Source organism: Mustela nivalis (assembly GCF_964662115.1).
Source record: "Mustela nivalis genome assembly, chromosome: 12".
Taxonomy (NCBI): Eukaryota; Metazoa; Chordata; class Mammalia; order Carnivora; family Mustelidae; genus Mustela; species Mustela nivalis.
This window is the reverse complement of record NC_139031.1, coordinates 66584177-66607729: the sequence shown is the minus strand read 5'-3', so window position 1 is coordinate 66607729 and position 23553 is coordinate 66584177. Positions and strand designations below refer to the sequence as shown.

General features: G+C 36.4%; 1 protein-coding gene across 12 annotated transcripts in view; it reads left to right on the top strand.

Annotated features, from left to right (window-relative positions):
- Window positions 1-23553, top strand: part of PPP1R9A (protein phosphatase 1 regulatory subunit 9A) — a 311463-nt gene that overhangs the window by 152845 nt on the left and 135065 nt on the right. For all 12 annotated transcript variants that reach the window (XM_082693613.1, XM_082693612.1, XM_082693611.1 and 9 more), the window contains exons 3-4: window positions 7032-7164; window positions 14912-15032. In XM_082693613.1, the coding sequence (XP_082549739.1) occupies window positions 7032-7164; window positions 14912-15032 (254 nt within the window). The remainder of the gene's footprint in view (window positions 1-7031; window positions 7165-14911; window positions 15033-23553) is intronic.

The following is a 23553-nucleotide window of genomic DNA, read 5'->3' as shown; positions in this document are numbered from 1 at the left end:
TTACTGCCCACTGTGTAGAGTGTGCTTGTTTTTTCACTTCCTGTTCTTTAGTTTCCCCCAAAACACTAGGCTTACATTCAGCGAAACACGTCTTTTTTTCCTAAAGACTTTGTCTTCATTAACTATCCTTGGTATGCCATGCACATGGTTCTCAGAGCTTTGGGTTTCTCAAATAAAAACATAAAAAGTCTGTGCTCTCTTTACTCTTTCCTGCCTTATTTACTTGGTATAAGGGTTAAAGATAATTTGTGTTAAGTTTTATTCTGTCTGTAATTTACCTGCAATTACTTCACCATATGCATCGCAATATTTACGGGTAGAACTTTATTGGAGAGCCTTTAGTATGTTGGAGGTATGTTGGTCAGGAATCTTCATTCTAGGATTAGGTAGTATTTGAAAGACCCTAACTAGAAGTCAACACTTCAGAATTGGGTGCTTTCAATCTGTACAAAGGGCTTATTAATATTTTTTATTAATGTTAAGGATGTTACAAATTATGGGTGAAATGAATGGTGTTGCACATACATGGGCTGGCCTTAGAAATAGTTCGTGTTAATGGACTTTGAATTAGGCAAGGCCAGCAACCTAACTAACAGCTTTCAGAGTAACACCTACCTTTAGCCCTCATTCGGCTCTTTTCCCCAATATGGAGGATTCTGCCGAGTGGACCTGATAGAAGGCTAGATACATCTGCTGAAGAGTGTTGTTATAATTGCTTACGAACCTTCCTGCAGGTTCCTTGTCAGAGATACCCTAGAACAGAAATCTGGGCCTTTGCTGAGTTTACAACATAGAACTGTGGGTCTCTTTTTCCACCTTCCTTCTCTTCTGTGTATCTGTCTGCAGCAGAAAATCCTCACCTATGGGGGATCTTTGCAAGACTCGGGGTGTTTGCCCCCAAGCTGAAGTTGTCCATCACTCGAAGGCCATCAGGGTGCTCCTTTCTGTGGATGCTTCATTGCCACATTTCATTTCTCTCCAACACTTTCAACATACGGATTGTCTTCTCCCTGCTTTGTTTTAGTTTCGGTTTAGGGTCACTTCAGCAGAGGCACTGAAATCACGGGAAGGTGGGTTCGAGTCCTGGTGAGGAAGCTCATGGTAAGTGGGGCCCGTTTGTGAAGCACGCAAGTGTTTGGCCAATGCCCGGGCGCGTGCTGTGCCAAGCCGTCCTCTGAAACGTGGCGTGCTAGAATCTGGAATGTTTTCTGTCTTTGATGTGTCAGGAAGATGAAGAGGAACCAGACAGCAGGTGGAAATGAGACCCTGTGAAACACTGTGGGAGATTCCTTCCAGTCAGTATTTATATAAAATTCTGAATTTATTTGGACCTGTGTTGATAAAAGAAAGTGTGTTGTAGGGAAGTAAAGGATATACTTTTTTCCCCCCTTGTTTTTCAAAAAGCATTGCTGTTGCTTTGAAAAAGTGCTGTGGCCCAAATCACTAGAAGCATGCAAAAGAATGACCTTAGTTAAAATCTTAGAGTAAGCTAATTTTAACTTTGTTTTGGATCGCCGTGGGTTACTGGGTCAGAAATGTCACTGCTAACTGTACTTGTAAACTTGTTCCCCTTAAAAGCCTACCTCTGCTGCAAAGAAAGGGAGAAGGTCTTGTTTTGTTTCCTTTGATGAAGGAACAGAATAACATTTGTTGGTTTTGAAAAAAGAAGTCAAGTTTAAACATCCATTTGTTTGCTTAGTGAAATAACACAGGATCAATGTGAAGGTGACCGAACTAGATAGGTAGATTGATTGATTGATTTTGATGGTGTTGAACATTAGGGCCCAGGATACTATTGGCCTTTAGAGGTTTTTGCATTCCAGTAATATCACAATTGGGTTCTGATTATTATTTGATTAGCTGTCCATATCTCTGCAAAGTATTTATGGTAATATAAATAAAATTGGTAGAACTATTTTAAGAATATTAAAAGAACCAAGGTCACATTGATGAAAGGGAAAGTACCTCAGTTAACATCTCTTTTATCTCTGAGGTTTTTTCCTGGTCAAGGTAAAACAAATCGAGGCGGGTGATACGCCAATGTAGACTAATAGTGCATTGCTCTGGGCACAGGCAGGGGTTTTGGCAGGCCAGTCTATATTTTAGTGTCAAGATAGTTATGTAGATTTTGGTTTCAGGGACAGTAAGCATCATAGTGGATGAACTATTCAAAACTTATTTATGAGCAGGAGTATGAGAGGAGTGTAGATAATCTGGGGAAGTAGTCGTGTTATCTCACGTATAACCCTGGGAAAGCCTTCTCTCTTCCACATTGAACCATGCATGATTACATGGATGATCTCATTTCATTTTCTCAATAACTTTGTGGGATCAGTGTAATTATGATAACAGCCGTTTTGTGAATAAGGACACTGAGGCGAGAGCTACAGAGCTACAGAATTTAGGACGTCTTTAAATTAGATTAAAATTGGGCTCTTACCAGTTGGGAATATATATATGTAGATAAAGATGTGTGTATGGATACTGATGTATAGACATATATGCAGTGTGCTCTTTGGTTTCCATAATATAACCATTTCAGAGCCTTTCATGTCAGCAGGGATAGAACTTTTTAATCAATGCATAAAATTACATATTCATATGTACCATAATTAGTTAGACATTTTCTGTCAGTGGACATTTAGGCAATTTCCAGCTTTGGGCTCTTCCAGATAGTGCTATGATGAACTCTCTTGCATGTCATTTTTGTAAATATCTCTATAAATACCCAAATGTAGGATTATTAGGTCAAAGGCATTGACATTTAAAATCTTTTTTTTTTTTTTAAGATTATTTATTTATTTGACAGAGAGAGACAGAGAGGGAACACAGCAGATCATGATCTGAGCCAAAGGCAGATGCTTAGTGACTGAGCACCCTGGTGCCCCTGACATTTAAAATCTTGATAGCTATTCTCAAATTATGCTTTTCCCCCTTGCTTTTCCAAGAGCATTCCTTTCCCTGTATTCTTATGAACACTAGATGTTTCAGTCTTTTTTTTTTTTTTTCTCTCTCAACTATTCTGTGGGTATTCGAATACCTGGTATTTCCTTGTACTTGAAATTTGCTTCATTTTTAATGAAGCTGAGCATCTTTACACCATTTACTGAACATTAATATTTCTTCATTGAATTCTACTTAATTTCCTTTTCCCTGCTTATACATGCAGTTGGTTGAAGTGCTGACGTTCTTTGTATATTATGCATATTCATATTTCTTCTTGATATTTAACAATTTTTCCTCCTAATATTTGATTTTTCTTATAATTTAATTATGGCATATTTTGTTGTCTAGAAATTTTTAGCATTGAATTTTAATCACATAGCTTGTTCATTTCTTTGAAGATTTCTAGGATCTGTGGCTTTGTAGGAACATCCTATCTAGCTGATTAAATGTTGTCCCATATTTTCTTTAGCACTTTTAAAGTTTATAAGGTTTTTTTGTTCTTAACCAATTGAAATTTTACTTTTGCTATTGATAGGAAATAGGATTTTTTTTCCCACAAAGATATCCCATTCTTTCCCACTATTTATTAAATAGATCACCCCAACTAATTTGAATAAAAAAGTAGAGCAGTAGAACAGAATAGGACCCCAAAATAGATCTTCCTGAGGGTCCAAACTATATTGCTTTAAAAAATGAAGTTTTATTATATGTTTGATATCTTATAGGGTCTGATTCCATTGTACTCTTTTCGAACAGTGTGTTAGTTTTCCATGAAAAATGTGAGTGGGGTTTAACTTTGACTGCTTTGTATTCATAAATTAAATTTGGGCAAACTAACATTTATAGTAATTTAAGAGCATAGATACCTTTAAAATATTAAGAATTTTATCCAGGAAAATAGTGTGTCATTATACATATTTAGGGCTTTTTGTATTTTCAGTTAAATTTTATAGAGAAGGATATCCTTACACATTTATAATTAGTGATTCCTGGGTATTTTATGTATCTGATCTTTTCTGTTATACTTTCTAAACTGTTTTCAATTTTCTTAATATTTTTTGGTTACTTTGTAGAACTCTTACTGGTTCTAATAATGTTTATGTTAAATCTTTTGGATTCTTCAAGTAAATGACATAGCTTTCTCTGCACCTAATGAATTCTGGCTCTTCTTTGAAAAAGAAAATTTATTAGATTATTACATGTAATATATATTATATTATTTATAGGTTTTTCCTATGTACCCACATAATTTACCAGCCTATGAGTAACCTGAAGATGAAAAGTATCTTACATTATTTCTTTTTTTTTTTTTAAGATTTTATTTATTTATTTGTCAGAGACAGAGGGAGAGAGAGCGAGCAAGCACAGGCAGACAGAGAGGCAGGCAGAGGCAGAGGGAGAAGCAGGCTCCCCGCCGAGCAAGGAGCCGCATGCAGGACTCAATCCCAGGACCCTGGGATCATGACCTGAGCTGAAGGCAGCTGCTTAACCAACTGAGCCACCCAGGCGTCCCCATTATTTCTTTTCTACAGAATGAAATAGTGGTATAGTCCTCTGATTACTAGCTACCTCAAAAATTGCTTAAAACACCATTTTCCAATATGGAATCATAGAGTTAATTGCTTTATTTAGTTTCAGGATACCCCCAAATGAACTTTATAAACCAGACCAGTTGAGGAAGAACACTCTGACAGCAGAGTATTTTGGAATCCTGAAAGAAGTCAGGAAGGTGTTAATTTATTGGAAACAGTTCTCCCATACTTATATTTTACACACACACACACACACACACACACACGAATACACACACATATTTATTGACTTACTCTGTGGTAGCAAAATTGAGCTCTGTTCCAGGGTGGATATCAATTGAATCTTTGTTCTGCAGTCAATATATATTCTTGGACTTTCAGCAGATGTAGACAAGCAGCAGACATCAGTGGAGTAATTTCCAGTCATATCTGCCAGTAGTTTGCAGGACATGTAAGTTACAGATCCAGCTAAAATTTTTTTGTGTGTCTTTAAAGATTGCTCTCCTAGGAATGTTGCTTTGTAGTTCACTCAGCTGTCTGTGTTTTCTAAAAGAAATGGATATAGGTATGGAATTTTTTTTTTTTTTTTTTTTGGACCTAGGACCTTATATGTGAAATGTGCATTCTAGGTCTTCTACACTCAGATGTAGGAATTCTTGTTTATTCTTTAAGACTCATCTCAAATATTTTGCCCTTCATGAAATTCTCTTTCTCCAGCAAATGAGAAAGATTACTTGGCATATTCATCTATTACATCAGGTATCACGTTATATACTGTGTTGTTTACATTGATTTCTGTATCCCTGCTAAGCTGTGAGCTACTTGAGACTATACCTTCTCCAATGTCCACAACTTCCAGTGTCTGACATGGAGAAAGGTACAAACCCTATAATTTAGAAATATGCGTTTGGATGCAGTGATTTTATTATGGTGGGGAAGTGTGGTAGAGACCAAATGAGTGGCTTGAGGCCATGAAAACATGTTGAAAGTCAGAAAGAAAAACAGTACTCATCCTGGTACAAATATTATAAATGACATGATTTTGATGAATTTGTACCACACTACATCTGCGTCTATATATACAGCATATATTCCTGATTTATAGGTTACCATATATAGCATAGGAAAGTTGCCAGTTTTCCAATAACATGAATGTAGAACACACCTGGACCAGCAGGACCAACTTTATCAGCAACAGATTTGGTTTCTTTCATCTCTGACCTTCTGTTCTGCTTTCTTTTTAAATTATAGCTTCTTATGTATAGTAAAGCTTCACCTAGATTTTAAGATTTTGAAGACATTACAGAGTTTTTTCAGGAACAGTTTAGATACTTAATATTTATTGAATTTAATTTAAAAATGTTAGTTTTTATTATTACATGTTCATTGGACTTGGTGAATTACACATTTCTTTCTTTTAGATATAGACCTGAGTAAGGGATGGTATACCTATTTCTAGTTACTTTTCAAATAGAACAAACTCAGAAGAAATAAGGACAATCAAGTTTTGGTTTTCATAAGTGTTTTTGAAAATGGAGGAAACGATTGACATAATATTTAGCAGAGCTGGTGCCATCCTGGTTCTCTGCAGCTTTTGAGCAGTATTTTGATAGTCATTTTGTGGAAAGGCTCACTGAGAATCTAGCATGGATCTACATGCAAGTAAAATAAGAGAGGACAAATGAGAGCATCGCGTGCTCTGTGCAGTATATATGTGCTACCAAAGCGAGCCGCTCAGTACAGTATAGAAGTTAGTTTCAGTGATTCTGTGACTGAAATATAATTATTGTATTGACACACCACAACGCCGGGGCACGTGTCGGTCATAGCATGAAAGGGACTCAGTGCAGATGTTTGCTTAGGTAGTAGCTTCAAGGTCCTTTTCCATGGTTCCATCAGGAACCAGTAGAGCATTGCAGCTAATATGGTATACTCTGATTCCATAAGGGAGACAAACCATAAGTGACTCTTAATCTCACAAAACAAACTGAGGGTTGCTGGGGGGAGGGGGTTTGGGAGAAGGTGGTGGGATTATGGACATTGGGGAGGGTATGTGCTTTGGTGAGTGCTGTGAAGTGTGTAAACCTGGTGATTCACAGACCTGTACCCCTGGGGATAAAAATATATGTTTATAAAAAATAAAAAATTTAAAAAAATAAAAATAAAAATAAAAAGACCAAATTGAGAATAATTTCAAGATTTCTAGTTTATTTTTTGTGCCAAAAAATAAAACAAAACAAACAGAAAAAAAAAAAAGCAGTGAATATTGCTATTCAAATAATACATCCTGTGGCTGCTGTTTTCTCTCAGTTCATTAAAAGTGATAGAACTGCATACATTTCAAAATGTAAGTTTTTTAAAATTCTGATTGAGTTTTCCTTTTCTTAACATCTCCATTGCTTTTAGAGAGAAAATAATTGTTTCAAACAAATTAATGGTACAAAATTTTTAATTTATATATGTTTAGATACTTAGCAGGTTTTTTTTTTTTTTTTTTAAATCAAGAAAGCCATTTTTCTGGATTGTCATCTTCTTGTTGACCTCCTCCTACAGGTTTTCAGCACATACTCCAATGAAGACTATGACAGGAGGAACGATGAAGTGGACCCTGTGGCTGCTTCTGCTGAGTATGAGCTTGAAAAACGTGTAGAAAAGCTGGAACTTTTCCCAGTGGAACTAGAGAAAGGTATGTGAGCTCCACAACATTTGTAATCTCACTATGGCTATTTTAGCAACACAGAAATGACTTTATTTTTTTTTCACATGTAGCCTTTTTCCCACCAAAGGGTTGGATAAAGTGTTAATTCTCACGGAGGATTTAATTTGTTTATTAAATTTCAAAAGTAGGTGATATGATCTCTGCATAGATGGTAGACTCAAAGACTCTTCCCTTCTGCTTCCAATGGAAAGCCATCAGCTTTAGTTGGCTGGGATGGTGCTGGGAGTAGGGAGGTATGGGTGAGGCCTGATGTTTGGATGGTATCTCTGCAAAGATCCAAGGCTGGTGAGAGCTAAGAAGGAGCAGGTGGAAGGGAGGCGGGCAGGTGGTTGTGTTTGTGTTTGTTTTTTTTCATTCTTGGTAGAGAGGGAGTGGTCACTCTGAATGTAGTAGGTGGGGGAGTACAGGACTTTTGATTTTGGGTTTTGGAATGGAGAATCCTCTGTGAGGGGAGAGGGCTAAGAGAGCAGGGAGAATGGGAGCAGAGGGGCTGCCTTTTTATTTCTGCTGTGGGAATCTTAACCTGCTTGTAGTGGGAAGTGAGGACCCAGGGGCCCAGAGATTGCCGTGTTTATCATCCTGTAAGATGGGCACCAGGGAATGGACTGGGACTCAGTGAGCAGGGAGATAATCATATCTCAGAGAGCTTACAAAAAAGCAGAACAAACATAAAAACTTGAATGACAAAAAGAAGCAAATGAAAAACCAAGTTAGGATATCAAGTATGGCTTTAGAAGGACATTCTTAAGCCAGTCAACAAACAACAAAAACACTGATTTTAAAATGTAAAATTTCAGTAGAGGAATTGAAGAGGAAAAGATGGTTTTGTTGAGATTCAAACTGGTGACCTTGAAGGTCAGGCCTAAGAAATGAGCCAAACTAATTCTTTTAAACAACAGAGCAAACATTCATGAAAAGTCATGACAGAGACCCAACATATAAACTATAGGTGCCAGAAGGGGAAAAGACAACAGAGGATGAGAGACATATTAGACAAAGCACGGAAGAATTTTTCCTGAGCTCAGAAAAGACTGGAGTCTCCTATTTGGAAGGGGTTAGCCAACTGATTGAGAGAGGACTTGAAAAACACCTGTACTTAGGCATAGCCTGGGAGAGGTCCTCATCATCAACATATAAAGTAGGAATTTTACAAAATACTGTGCTCAAATCAGCGCAAACAAAGAAGCAAAGGTACTTGCCAAAGCCACATTATTAGACTAGCATCAGATTTCTCACTTGTAACATTGGACGTGGGAGGCAGACATACAGTTTCACGCATCAAAGAATCCCGTATCTGTCCCAGAAAGCTCTTCTCTTGGTGAAAGAAGGAAAGTTGCTTTATCTAAGGATCTAACGGACATATCACCTGCCTACTTCCCGATTAGCAAGGAGGAAAAGAAACAACTTGTTCTAAACAGCAAAGGTGAGGGGAAAAGAGTTGAAAACAAATTATTGGGTATAAAATTACTTAGGTCACAAAAATGTAGAGAATATCGGTCGTTACACCAGACATGACTGGTTAATTGTTCCCATTAAGAGACACTTTTCATTTGAGGTTAAAAAGATGTAAGAATGATACTTTTTTCATTCATTTAAAATGTGAAAACCAGTCCTAGCTTATGGTCCATACAAAAACAGCTGTGGGATTTGGCTGTGGGCCATTGTATTGCTTATAATAGCAAAAATGAGCATAATCCAAATATTCATTAATGACAGAAAAGGGTAAAATGAAGGAGGCTCAATTCCATGCAGTAGTGTGTATGATTCTTACAAACATGAAATTGATGGGGGGTAGATTAAAAGCAAATCACAGAAGAAGCCATTCAGTATAATTCCATTTATTTAATAATTCCATTTATTCAGAGCCAGTGAAAATTAAATGGTGTAACGTTTAGAGATACACAAATTAATGGTTTTAATAAGTGGTTTTAAAAATGGTGGGAATGATTGATACAATATTTAGGACAGTGGTTACCTAGGGAAGAGATATGATACCAGGGAGGGGTACAGAATGGGCTTTTCAGGTGTTGGTAGTATTCTGTAACTTGGTCAGTTTTATTTTTCTTCTTTAAACACAATGTTTTGTAAGTAAATGTTTTCATAGACTCTTTTGTGTTTTTCACAAATTCAAAGTTGAAGCTAGGAAAATTAAGCTAGAAAAGAACTAAATTATTTTCAGTCTTTTGAGAAGACTTCATCCTGTTTCCCCAAAATGGCTGCACCAGTTTGTGTTCCCAGCAACAGTGCACAAGGGTTCCCCTTACTCTGTATCCTTGCCAACACTTGTTACCTCTCATTTTTTGGATGATAGCCATTCTAACATTCTAACTCTAAAAAGGTGATTTTTCACTGTAGTTGTGATTTGCATTTCACCGATCATTAGTGATGTTGAAAACCTTTTCATGTAACTGGTGGCATTGTATGTCTTCTATGGAAAAATGTCTGTTCGCTTCCTCCGCCTATTTTTAATAGGTGTTTGGTTTTTGCTGTTGGGTTGCATGAGTTCTTTATATATTTTGGATATTAACCCCTTACCAAGTATTTTCTCTCATTCTGGACGCTGTCTTTTCATTCTGTTAATGGTTTCCTTCGCTGTGCGGAAGTTTTTTTAGTTTGATGTAGTCCCACTTGTTTATTTTTGCTTTTGGTGTCAAATCCAAAAAGTCTTTGCCAAGACTGATGTCAAGGGACTTACCTGCTATTTTCTTCTAGGAAGAATGTCAGCTTTGAATCCTTTTGAGTTGATTTTTATTTATGGTATAAGATAGGGGTCCAGTTTCATTATTTTATATGTGTCCATTTTCCCCAGCACCATTTATTTGAAGTGGCCATCCTTTCCCTGTGGTATATTCTTGGCTTCTTTGTCATAAATTAATTGACCCAATATGGATAGGTTTATTTTAGAGCTCTCTTTTGTGTTCCACTGATCTTTGTGTCTGTTTTTATGGCAGTACTGTACTGTTTTGATTGCTGTTGCTCTGTGACATGGTCTAAAACCAGGAAGTGTTATGCTTCTAGCTTTGTTATTTATTAAGTTTGCTTTAGCCATTTAGAATTTTTTTTTGTAGTGCCATAATTTTAGAATTGTTTATTCTATTTCTGTGAAAAAAGTCATTGAAATTTTGATAGAGATTGAATTGAATTTATAGGTTTCTTTGGGTAGTATGGCTATTTTGTTAATATTAATTCTTTGAATCCTTGAGTATGGACAGTCTTTCCACTTATTTGTGTCTTCAGTTATCAGTGTCTTACAGCTTTAAGAATTTCTGATCTTTCACCTCCTGGTTAAGTTAATTCCTAGGTAATTTATTCTTGTTGATGCAATTGTGAATGGAATTCTTTTCTCCTCTTTTTTAAAAGATTTATTTATTTATTTTTAGAGAGAAAGAGGGAGCACACTTGGTGGGGGGAGGGGCAGAGGGAAAGGAGGAGAGAGAATCTTAAACAGGCTTCACACCCAGCATGGTGCCTAATTCAGGGCTCAGTGTTTGGACCCTGAAATTATGACCTGAACTAAAATCAAGAGTTGGATGCTGAACCAGCTGAGCCACCCAGGTGCCCCAGGAATTATTTTCTTAATTGCTCTTTCTGATAGTTTGTCAGTGTGTGAAGATCTAAATATGATACAAACTATATATTATAATACCAAACAGAAAATTTTACTTTTAAATTAAGGAAGCATTTAAAAAAGTAAATAAATTAATGAAGTAGTTAAAATTAATTACTTTTAAATTAAGGAAGCATTTTAAAAAGTAAATAAAGTATTTCAGTTAAAACCAGGAGTCTGATGTGAAATGCTCTTTAAATGAAATAGTATAAATGGTAGAAGACAAAAGATGAAAAGTAACCTTTTGCTGATTTTTATTATATAATATGTATAATAATTACATATATGAAAACTGTAATGAGAAGCTGAACTAACTCTTATTTTAAAATATTAGAATTGATAAGATTATATGTAAGAGGAGGTTAGGTGCCACATACATATAAGAAAATTTATCATTTTTTTCTCTATATTTACTTAAGCACATAAATATGAAAATGGAAATGTTTCATTTACAGTAGCACAAAAAGAACAAAATGCTTATTAATCATGAAAATAAACAATATTTATCTGTTGAAAATCCATCTTTTTGACTCATAGAAGATGTAAACAAATAGAAGGATGTATCATATTCTTGGATGAACAGACTCAGTATGGGAAAGTTCCTCCTATTCTTCCTCTGTGATACCTATAAATTAATACATAAATTTAATGCAGTTTGAATAGAACTGCCATCAGTGTTGATTGGGAGAGCGGATTGCATACTGTAATACTAAATTATATATGGAAAAATAAAGACCTCAGGGAAGTGTGAAAAAGAATGTGAAAAGTCTTAATTTCTTAAATATCTGAATATAATGTAAAGCCTCTATAGTCAGAACAAATCGTATTCACAGAGCAAGTGATCAGTGGAACAAGGTAAAAAATCAAGAGAAAGATGTTAGTATGCATGAGAATTTACTACATGACATGTATGGTATTCTAATTTAGGAGCAATAGGGTGCTTTACAAACTGTTCTGGCATAACTGAGCATCACTGTGGAAGAATATAAAGTTGGACACCTTCATTTGTGTTATATTATGTGAAAAAACAAGTCCTCATGGGTTAGATAAATATTAAAAATAAAGTAATAAAGGTATTTGACAAAAAATTTATAAGACCACATAAATCCTGTAGGCATGTTGGAGGAGGGGCTTGACCAAAGTGGGAAAGCAGAAGTTAGAAAAGGAAAGAGGGACCAGTCAATCAATCCAAAATTTTAAGCTTTTAAAGGCAATATTGTCAAACAAAGGCAATAGATAAATGATAAATTTGAGGGGGGCATCTTCATTATAAATGACATGGAGTTAATATGTATAATATGCTAAGAACCTTCAAAAAGAAAAAAAAAGACAGGGAAAACTCATTAGAAAAACATGGCAGTTTACTGAAGAGGACATCTAATGGGCCATGCTCCTATGAGTGCAGTCTCAGATCTCACGAGCAATAAGGGGGAATGCTAAGCCAACATGAGCTTCTTTCCTAAGAGAAAAAAATAAGCTCTGAGCTCATTGTGTGGTGACAGCATCTTTCCTAGTAACTCAGCCTCACGGTCTTTTCTGCCGTTTCCTGGCTGCTGTGCCTACTTAGTGCTTGGCCTCTCCCTAGGAGGGGATAGACAGAGGAAGACCAGGTGGCTCCTGGGTTCCTGGCAGTCACAAGAATCCGTGGCCTTCCAGGATAGGGCTCTGGACTTCACCCATGCCTGACACATCTCACAGAAAGCTGTGCAGAGATGAAATGAGGCATCTGGTCTCAGTGTTGATTGTGTTCTTCCTTTGTCTCTCCGTTATACATCTTATCTTTCAGGCAGTCAGCACTGGAATTGAGGATGGCTCAAGCTACTATCACTTTTCCAACAATTGGGTTTTCAGCTCTGCAGCAAATCTGAGTAATTTTCGAGTGAGAGCAACAGAGTTGCTAAGGCAGGAAGAAAGATAATTTTACTAAAGCCTGAGTTCAGGCAGGGAAATGCTCTTAAAAATGAAGACATAATTTTCATGCATGCTATTTACAGGATGGAACTACTTAATGACATGATGGTACAGAGAATCCACATTTGAAAGGAGTTCTTTGAATGTACTGCGTGTGAGAAAGTTTCACTTATAGCCCAACATTGGCTTGACACGGGGTAATTCATAATGAAGAGAAGCTCCTGTAAATACAATGAATGTGAACAAGAATTCAGCTAAATGCTTAATATATACCAGATTTCATATGGGAGAGAAGCCTCATGGCATTATTTAGTGTGGACGAGTCTGCAGTGATCATCCCTTAAATGACCAAGAGCAAACACTCTGGGAGAAACACTTACATGTATGTAAACAGTGGGAAGGCTTTGGGTCATCATTCATCCTTTCACCAACACGAGTAGATTTCCATACCAGGAGACTCTAGGAATATGATGAATGTGGGCTAGAGTTCAGCTGTATAGCTGACCATACAAATAGGACGGTTCCTGTGCGTGTGAGGAAACTTACACATGGGACCAGTGAGGAAGAGCCGTTAGCACAGATCTAATTTTTCTTTTCCCTAGAAAACTCTTACTGGAGAGAAATCCTAAATGTTTTGAAAATTTTTAACCAGAGAAAGCCTCTGGATGAACTTGAGTATCGATACCAGAGAAACAATGAGAATGAAACGAATGTGGGAAATCACATGTGTGCAGACATTTTAAATACAAGGAATGAAAGAACTTCTCCGGTGATGACTTGTACAGTAGTCACCATTAAACTTTTCATGCTGGAGGGGCACCCCTGCCTAAAGTCAACGCAGAAGTACGTTCATCTGGGGATCACATTGATCAGGTCCTCCAGGGAGAACACCCTACGGAGCTCTCTTTAGCACACAACTGAGTAAACAAATCACACTTTTCCCAAACGATATGTAGAATACAGATGTAGGATTATAAATTGGACTTAGAAACACTTAAAGCAGAAGTTGATGACAAGTAGTAATGATCAATGAGATCAGCCCAGTTCAAGAGAATACTGATTAAGAATGCTTAGTGTATTAAATGTTATTGCTAAGAAGTCTTAAAAGCTTCAAGCATTCTGCTGGCTGGATGAGCCAGTTTTCCTTTGACAACCCTTTGCTGTTGATTAGAGAGTGTCTGCTTTTTTATGTAGCCCATACAGTATGGTTCCAAAGACTTTGACGCTATCAACCAATAACTTTCAGTGTTGACCAAAAAATGTGGAATGTGAAATCTTTTATTATTATCTTTTATCTTTTATTTCCTTGATGTTAAGATACATATGTTCATGGAAATATGGATAAACACATTATTGTAAAGGAATTTAAAAACGTTTTTGTCAGTTTTGTTCACCAGAAGAGGAACATGGAAACTAAAATGAATGCCTGTCAGTAGAGAAGTGGTTGTATAAGTTATGATACCATCTCAACATGAAATATTATGCAATCATTAGAAGTGATTTAAGGCTATGTAAGTTGATATCCATCAAGTATCATTGAATTAGCTGCAGAGAGAACTAGCTTTAATACGATCTTATTTGTATAAAGCAAATAGGAAGGAAAAATGAGCCATTGTTTATACATACATATACATATATGTATATACATTTATATATATATGCATATATACATATATATTGTAGCTGTTGATACTTTAAATGCTTGGATAGTAGGAAAGTACTGAAAGACACATGCTACCTTATTAAACATGAATGGGGACATGAACCAAAAAACCAAAGACCATGTAAATGAAGGGGAAATTTTAGATATATTATGATCACATTCATTTAAAATAATATATATGTGTTTTGGTATGTATGCCTTTATGTTTGAAATGTATTATTTAGAGAAGGTGTGTTTTAAGGCAGATTGATTACTCCATGATCAAATTACTGCTTTTTCTTGGGATCGCAAATGAATAGCCAACTGCAGTAATAAAATGAGATTAAACTCACAAGCCTTTTGGGGGTCTCCTGTTTAACATCTTTGCTCCCCAGCAGCATAGAAAAAAATATTCTGCCAAGACAAGTGTGTCATGAATGTGTCATATAGTCCATGAAGAACAAAACTAAAAGCAAAAAAAACCCAGGTCTCACCACCTAATTGTGGGCTAGTGTAAAACTTAGGTTGTTCCATTGTTTTTCCCTTTTTCATAGATGAGGATGGACTTGGTATAAGCATTATTGGAATGGGTGTTGGAGCAGATGCCGGACTTGAAAAGCTGGGAATATTTGTCAAGACAGTAACAGAAGGTGGTGCTGCTCAGAGGGATGGCAGGTAAGCTAACTATGGGTGTTAATAACTAAAATCTTCTAGGAACTTTACTGGAAATTTCTGTCAGTGGTAGCTTTCTTCTTTTGATTTTTTTAGGACAATTATAGAGTGTGTCTCAGAAATGGAAAAGGTTAAAACACTTGAATTACTTTATGATTTGCCAGTAGAATGCCTGCTTTCTTTAATGTATGTTAGGTAAATGGGTGGTTGGGTCTTCTGTCTCCGTCTGTCTCGCTTTGGTACCTATCCTATCCTGTCATCCCTCTGTCTAGTGAGAAATGGGCAGAAACGTGGGTGTATATTGTTTGGGTATATGTCCTGTGAAGATCAGCATATAGTTTTCACTTCAGAAGTATTGAGACAAGTGATAATATTTCTGGCACTTTTGAGAATGACAGAGGTAGAAGGGATAATAGGAACCTTAACCCTGCAATGATGATAATTCTGGAAATCACATTTTCCAAAATGTATTCTGTCTGAAAACACAAGTTCTTGAGTGCTAACTAAACCTGTGGAATTAAATATTCTGGAGAGGACTCCAACAGTCTTTACTTAAGTGTCCAGCTTGGGTGATCTGGGTGGACACCAGAACGTTGACTGATTGATATTTTAAGTCTTAGCTTTCGTCATCTCAGCCTGCAAGTATCTTTAAAGATTCTGATGAGTCCCCACTCAACATTTCTGCTGCATCAGGTTGGGGCTGAAGCAGGGGTTGGCAGTAGAACTAAAAGTAGGTCCAGCATGATGAGGGCCAAATTCAAAGGAAGGTCATCTTATTTTTTTTAAGAGCACAGAGTAACTGGCTTTGATTTTTTTTTTTCTTCAAGTTTTAAGTATATCTCACTTAACCATATTATCAAGGAATGATCAAGTATGTTGAAAATCATTTGTAAATCTCCTGTGGGACATATAGTAGCATTATTTCTTTCATAATCCTAAGTGTACATATTGATATACACAGATACTGTTTAAGGGGAATTAAATTGATTTATTTAAAAGGAAAGCCCCACCAGTATCATCTCGTTCCATGAGGTTTGGGACCACATCTGTCAGTAGCCTTATTTGTATAGCCTTCACTTGAATAGAGAAGGTCTGACATGAATCTTTTGAGTGAATGCTCAGTTGAGTGAATGTGCATCACACTTAAAACAAAGTAGGATATTAATATTTGTGTTACAAAATAATTTGTTAACAGTCTTCCCCCATTTTTCAGATGGTTAATGAAATAACCTCTTTACCCTTTCAATGAATTATACAATGGTAGTAGCATAAATTTCCCATTATTGATGTAGAAACTTTCTTCCAAGTGAGCTAAAATTTATTTGTAAAATCTGTGTCATTTCTCTTTAAGTTTCACAAAAAAATTAAAAACTATTCCACAATGATAGGAAATACTTCTTGTTGTTAGTATTCAAATAATATGAAATTATTATGAACCATCTCTCTTAAGTCACATGGGCCACAAAACCAAACCAAAATAGAAATTAATTAAAAAATGAAAAGGTAGAAATTTTAGCATTCAGCACTTAGCCAGTTCCCATTATTCTAAACTCAGACCGTTTTGTTTTCCCACCACTCACTTTTAAAATTAAGTTTGTTTTTCGTTAACCTATTTTTTTACTTGTCGTCCTACATAGTTTCAGTATTTCCACCGGCAGGAGAGCTTGGCTCTGTCAGTCCCAGTGTGCATTTCCTCAGACCTTTGAAATGGATGTTTACCTAGGATGATAGTAATCCTGCTGTTGTTACAATAGATGCTTAATAAATGCCTCAGTGAATATACTAAGGAAGGCAATTTGGTGAAATGAGCAGAATCTTTGGGAACATGTGACTATAGAAAGATATATAAAATATGTATAGAATCATAAAATTTTAAAAGTACAGAGGAACTTTAGAGATCTTTAAATTCATACTTTTTGTTTTATATGTGTTTACAAATTAACGATATATATGTGTATATATAGTCTTATTATTAGACCTGTGGAAGTGTTCACATCTTTAAAATTATATTATTATTTCCAGCATTACTGTTGTGCTCATTTGCACAATATTTAAATGCTTGTTGTTTAAAATTTGTCAGTGTAAAGTAATTACAAAACGAACAGTTGATGCTTCCTCAAGTTAATTTTTTTTGAAAGCTATGTCTACTTGATGGATATAGAAAAATATCCTTTAAGGATTTGCGAAGCACTTTGATCAGTGTGAGACCATTCTTCTGTGGATATGTTTCTATTTTTCATCCCTCCCCCAACTTCTCTTTCTCTCAAAAAATGTAGAATTAATATATACCAAAATATTGAATGGCTCTAGTCAGTGTGGGCTTTTTTTTTTTTTTAATTTCAGCTAATATGGAATATTTCATTTTCCTACAGAGAATTTATAAGACATATGTATATATATTAAACTACAACTAAAAATAATAAAGTTATCATGTGCCCTCAGGAAAGTTACTCTTCAGACCTCAGTTATGGACAAAATGAAAGTTCTGGATTAGGTGTTCTTTATAATTTAAAAGGATTAAAGTTTTTTTTTTTTTTTGAACCCTTCTCGCTTACTTTAGATTCTTTTTCTTTTCTTTCTTAGAGACAGAGAGAGTGTGTGTGCACAAGTAGGGGAGGGGCCAAGGGAGAGAGAAATAAGCAGACTCTGGGAGGCTTGTGGAGCTGGACGTGGACGGCCTGACAGTGGGCTCCCTTCCCGTGATCCCGAGGTCATGACATGAGCTGAAATCAAGAGTCTGTCCTTAACTGGCAGAGCCACCAAGGCGCTCTTTGCTTTAGTTTCTTAGTTCTATTTAAGAAAATCATTTCAGTTTAATCTCCTATTCAGTCACGTTACCTTCAAGATATGTTAAATAAACAGACTTACAGACTAACCCAGAGCATTCTTTCCTCCCTTCTCCCCATTCACTGCCCCCGCACAAGAAACCTTTTTTGATTGCTTTAACCCCTTCTAAGCATCTTATAAACTCACCATATTTTGAGCACTTTTGAAAATTTGCCGTGAGTGTTTGTCTCTAGTGCATCCAGGGTGTGGTTAAAAAGTTTTGAATCTTCCTTACTTTTTGATAGTGTGTTCTGCATTCGAAATTTTCTTTGGTCAAGCTTTTCCTATCTGTCTGTACCTTGTCATATGATGCCTGAAGCATAGGGGTGCTCAGTAAGTACTTGTTGATGAGTGAATCTGAATACTTGCGCGTTAACCACTTTCAGAATGTTTACTTAGGCCTAACGTTTTCCTGCCCAACGCCACTCTCCCTCTCTTCTTTTTCTTTTCTCTCCCTCTTTCTCCTTTTTGTGCTACCCTGCCTCTTACAGAGTAACTTGCAATTTAGCCAAGTGACACGAGTCGGTAGCCATTTCCACCATCTGTTTTAGTTTTACATTTTTAGTAAAAGAATAAGTACAAGGGTCATTAAATAAGATTAATTTTAGTAAAATAAATATTAATCTTAATAAGTACATTTTATTTATTATTAAATAATAAATCTTTTATTATGTTAAAATTAATATTTAGTAAAAATAATGTTAATGATAAAACCATTAGCTTTGCTGCCATCCATTTTACGATTGGTATACAGGACATGAATTATTTCTCCAGTTCTCTTTCATGAATCTGTAAAGCAAAATCAACTTGAAGATACCACAACTGAAAATGCTGGTAGTGGATGGAGTAAGTCCTGACAAACAATGGGAATGACACTGTGCTAAAGAGGCAAATTAAAAATGCATTTGGGATCTGCTTTGTTTCTGGCTCCTAGGTTTGTTTCTCAGGCATTTGCATGTCATCATTTGAGAACACTGTCCTGGTCAGTAGTTTTTGAAAAAGTTATCAAATGTGAAAGGAGGGTGTTATGTAGTTTTACCTTCATTCCAGCCTCTCAGGGTTTTCAGAGGATTTTAATTGTTCTTGACAAGCTTTGGGTAGCAACAACACGTAAAAAGATGAAGAGTTTTACTCTTAACTTCCCTTGCAGCAGATGCCCCCTGGGGCAGGACCCATTTGTGTCCCCGGGGTGTCCCTCAGGCCCGGGACAACCTGAAGGGAAACTGCTGTTTTAATTGTGTCCATCTGTCGTAATCCCGTAGTCGAGGGTTTCCTCTCAGAGCACACACCTCGTGTCACTCTCCTCATCAAATATTTTGCTTGTTCACCCCTTAGAGAGTTGGGATATTACTGCTTTGATATGGACATATTTTCGTATACGTTTAAAACTTCACTATGTGGCATTTCGGGGGAACTTGTGTTGACCAGAGTTGGTTAGTGTTGCTCCAGCTGGTCTCCCTTTCCTTCATGCTTTGTTGACATAAGCCCCGTGAGGTGGAATTTGTGGTGGTGTTTCCCCTTCCCAGATACATCATGTCAGTAGGTAACGATCCAGGAACATTAAACAAAGCCGGGAACCGTCCAGCGTATGTATTTTTGTAAGCTTACCCCCATTGGTCTGGGTTTTAGATTCCGAGCTGAGGGAGATCACGAATACAGTGGAGGGTGAGGAGTTGTGCACTGTTGTTTACTAGCACACGAAAACTATGACCAGCCATCGACATTCCTGTCCACTCCATTCCAGTAGGCAGTGTTTCCGGGGAAAAACAGGCTATTTCCTGTGTCTTTCTGTAAAACATTTGGAAAGCCCAGGTCGTCTGTAGTCTTTGTGCTCGGGGATGGTCTGCTTCAGAGAGCTGTCCATTTAATTTTTACCACCAGGACTCATAACTCGTCTGTTTTGTGCTTCTAATTATGAACCAAGATTTGAGAGATTATCACTGTTACTGTAGGAAAACCTTTTTCTCTACTGTTGCAACCATTTTTGTATTAAATACCTTGCTGGTTTATGGTCTAGTGGGTTGTAGGGTCAGTGTATGATGGTAGTAATAACCCGAATTGTTACCCTTTCTTTTTAACCAATGTTACTTCTCTTATCCCCTGTCTAGTCCTCTTTACCTCTCCTCCCTCTTCTGCTTCTTTTTAGTTTCTTGAGTTTGTCTCCGCCTTAATCACCACACAGTCTTTCTCTATGAAATTGTAAATTAAAATGCCTCTCAAAATATCAAACTCACTAGAACTTCCTTCTCTCCCCCTCTCTCTTTTAAATTAAAGGTGGTTTTATTTCCTTGGTGTTTTTTAATTGTATATCAGATTTTCATTTTTTTCCTTTAATGAATGTAACACTTTTGAAATGAGGACTTTTTAAAATAAATATTCCTTTAATGAAAATAATAATCAAATAGCACTGAGCTCTCTTCATCCTCTTAATGCTGTCTGTATTGAGGCAGGCAGAAAGAATTATGTAGGATCAGGAACCTGCATTTTAATCATGGGCTGCCTCTTCCTCACACTGGTGTGACTGCAAAGAGCAAATCTGTGCCAAATATCTGTTGTCCCTGTCCCTGTTGCACCGAGTGCTTTGTATAGAGCTTGGGTCACTTCTGTCTTCTCAGGGATCATTTCCAGTGCTCGTCATTGCTTTGTGAGTTGCATATTTCCATCTCGTATTATTTTCCTTTCCTGAGGGACTGCCTTTAACATTTTACCACCAGGTCTGATGATGGTGAATTCTTTCAATTTTTATGCCTGAAATCATCCTTTTGTTTCACCTTTCCTTTTTTTAAGATATATTTTCTTTGTGTATAGAATTTTAGGGGTTGACAATTTTTTGTTTTTTGTTTTTACCTTTTGGTACTTTTTCCAGACTTTTTTTTTTTCCCTGCATGAACAAAAGTACGTGTACACAGATGAATTAAGAAAATTAGCAAGTGCTATACATAGTGTTTTATTTTCTGCTTCTTTAAGTGAGTTGTGTATAAGAAGCATTGCAGAATTTCTGTTGACAAGCAGAAGCTCAAAGCTATGTGTACTAATTCCCCCGTCCTTTATATTTTTTTGAGACCATGCCTTTTTGGCTTTGGGTTATAGACTTTAGATCCTTGAGTCCAGAACATTTAGTTATTTTATTGTTATGCACATGTGTATCTTTAATAAAAAACAAGTGCTGTAATGCTTAGTCTAAAGGAAAACTTTTTTAGACTGTCACTATGAAATGCTATCCTCAAGTGTCAAATTAACATTTGCTAATTTTAGAAAACATTTTAAAGTTTTAATGTAATGCATGTTCATTGTTGAAAATTTAGAAAACAGAGAAAAATGTAAAGAAGGCAATAAAAATTGCATGTAATCCCAACATCTAGAGTTGATCTATACTAAAATTTCCTTGCAGATTTTTTTCTGTGCATATTATGCCTTTGTTTACTTACTTAATGAAATTAAGGATCAGTTGAATATATAGCTTTGTGGGTTTTTATGCCTTTTATTCATTAAGATAGTATCTGTTGAGTGCTTATGAATGATATGTCAAGCTGTCTTCCATGCTTTTTATATTTTCTTATTATTTTTATTTATTTACTAGTTATTATTGCTAATAGCTATGATTAAATATGTATATTATTATTTCTGTTGTATATATAAAGAATTGTTGGCTTTTCTTTTATGGACACAGCAAGTAAGTGGCAGAGCCTGGCTATAAATCTAGCGTATCAGACTTCAGAGCCTATACTTAACTAATACATTCTGTTGTATCACATCATTAAACACTTTTCTGCAACAGACTTTAAGGGGTACGTTATGCTGTTGAATTATATAGAGAAGTCATTTGCTTATTGTTAGGCTAGTATGTTGTTTCAAGGTGTTGATCAGATTAGCATTTTTATACAAAAACCATTGTGGCTATCTCAGATTCTTTCTTTGAAATTACTTCCTTGGAGCGGAATTGCTGTGTCAAGGTGCATTACATTTTAAATGCTTTAGAAACACATTGCTAAGCTGCCCTTCAACAAGGTTGATCAGTTTGTACCCCCTGAGCAGCATCAGCAACCCTGTACTGCACTACACCCTCAGCAAGACTAAATGTCAGGATATAAAATCTTTAATAAATTGATGTGAGATATTGCTTTTAAATTTTAATTTCTTATTTATGAGCCTCTTAGGATATTTACTGGACACCTGTATGTCTTGTTTTTTCCTGTAAATTATTTTCCATTTGTTGGTTTCCTGTTACATTTTTTACAACTGTGCTTTGGTCTGTTCTTTCAGTGCTGATCTTCGCGAAGAAGGCAGGTGGTGCAGACCAACTGCCTTCACTTCTCGCCTACATGGAGTTTTCTCTCCTGCTCCCCCGGTTTGATAACAAAACAATCAAATACAAAAACCAGAATTAAAGTGCAACTCTAAACTTAAACACAGTAAAAATTTGTATTAAGTTTATACCCTTAATTTTCTGTCAGATTTATTGCTTTGAAAATTATTTACCTAATTTTTTTTTCTATTTTTTTTAATTTTATTTATTTATTTATTTATTTATTTATTTATTAAATTTTTTATAAACATATATTTTTATCCCCAGGTCTGTGAATCACCAGGTTTACACACTTCACAGCACTCACCATAGCACATACCCTCCCCAATGTCCATAATCCCACCCCCTTCTCCCAAACCCCCTCCTCCCAGCAACCCTCAGTTTGTTTTGTGAGATTAAGAGTCACTTATGGTTTGTCTCCCTCCCAATCCCATCTTGTTTCATTTATTCTTCTCGTACCCACTTAAGCCCCCATGTTGCATCACCACTTCCTCATATCAGGGAGATCATATGATAGTTGTCTTTCTCTGCTTGACTTATTTCGCTAAGCATGATACGTTCTAGTTCCATCCATGTTGTTGCAAATGGCAAGATTTCATTTCTTTTGATGGCTGCATAGTATTCCATTGTGTATATATACCACATCTTCTTGATCCATTCATCTGTTGATGGACATCTAGGTTCTTTCCATAGTTTGGCTATTGTGGACATCGCTGCTATAAACATTCGGATGCGCATGACCCTTTGGATCACTATGTTTGTATCTTTAGGGTAAATACCCAGTAGTGCAATTGCTGGGTCATAGGGCAGTTCTATTTTCAACATTTTGAGGAACCTCCATGCTGTTTTCCAGAGTGGCTGCACCAGCTTGCATTCCCACCAACAGTGTAGGAGGGTTCCCCTTTCTCCGCATCCTCGCCAGCATCTGTCATTTCCTGACTTGTTTATTTTAGCCATTCTGACTGGTGTGAGGTGGTATCTCATTGTGGTTTTGATTTGTATTTCCCTGATGCCGAGTGATATGGAGCACTTTTTCATGTGTCTGTTGGCCATCTGGATGTCTTCTTTGCAGAAATGTCTGTTCATGTCCTCTGCCCATTTCTTGATTGGATTATTTGTTCTTTGGGTGTTGAGTTGATTAAGTTCTTTATAGATTCTGGACACTAGTCCTTTATCTGATATGTCGTTTGCAAATATCTTCTCCCATTCTGTCAGTTGCCTTTTGATTTTGTTAACTGTTTCCTTTGCTGTGCAAAAGCTTTTGATCTTGATGAAATCCCAATAGTTCATTTTTGCCCTTGCTTCCCTTGCCTTTGGCGTTGTTCCTAGGAAGATGTTGCTGCGGCTGAGGTCGAAGAGGTTGCTGCCTGTGTTCTCCTCAAGGATTTTGAT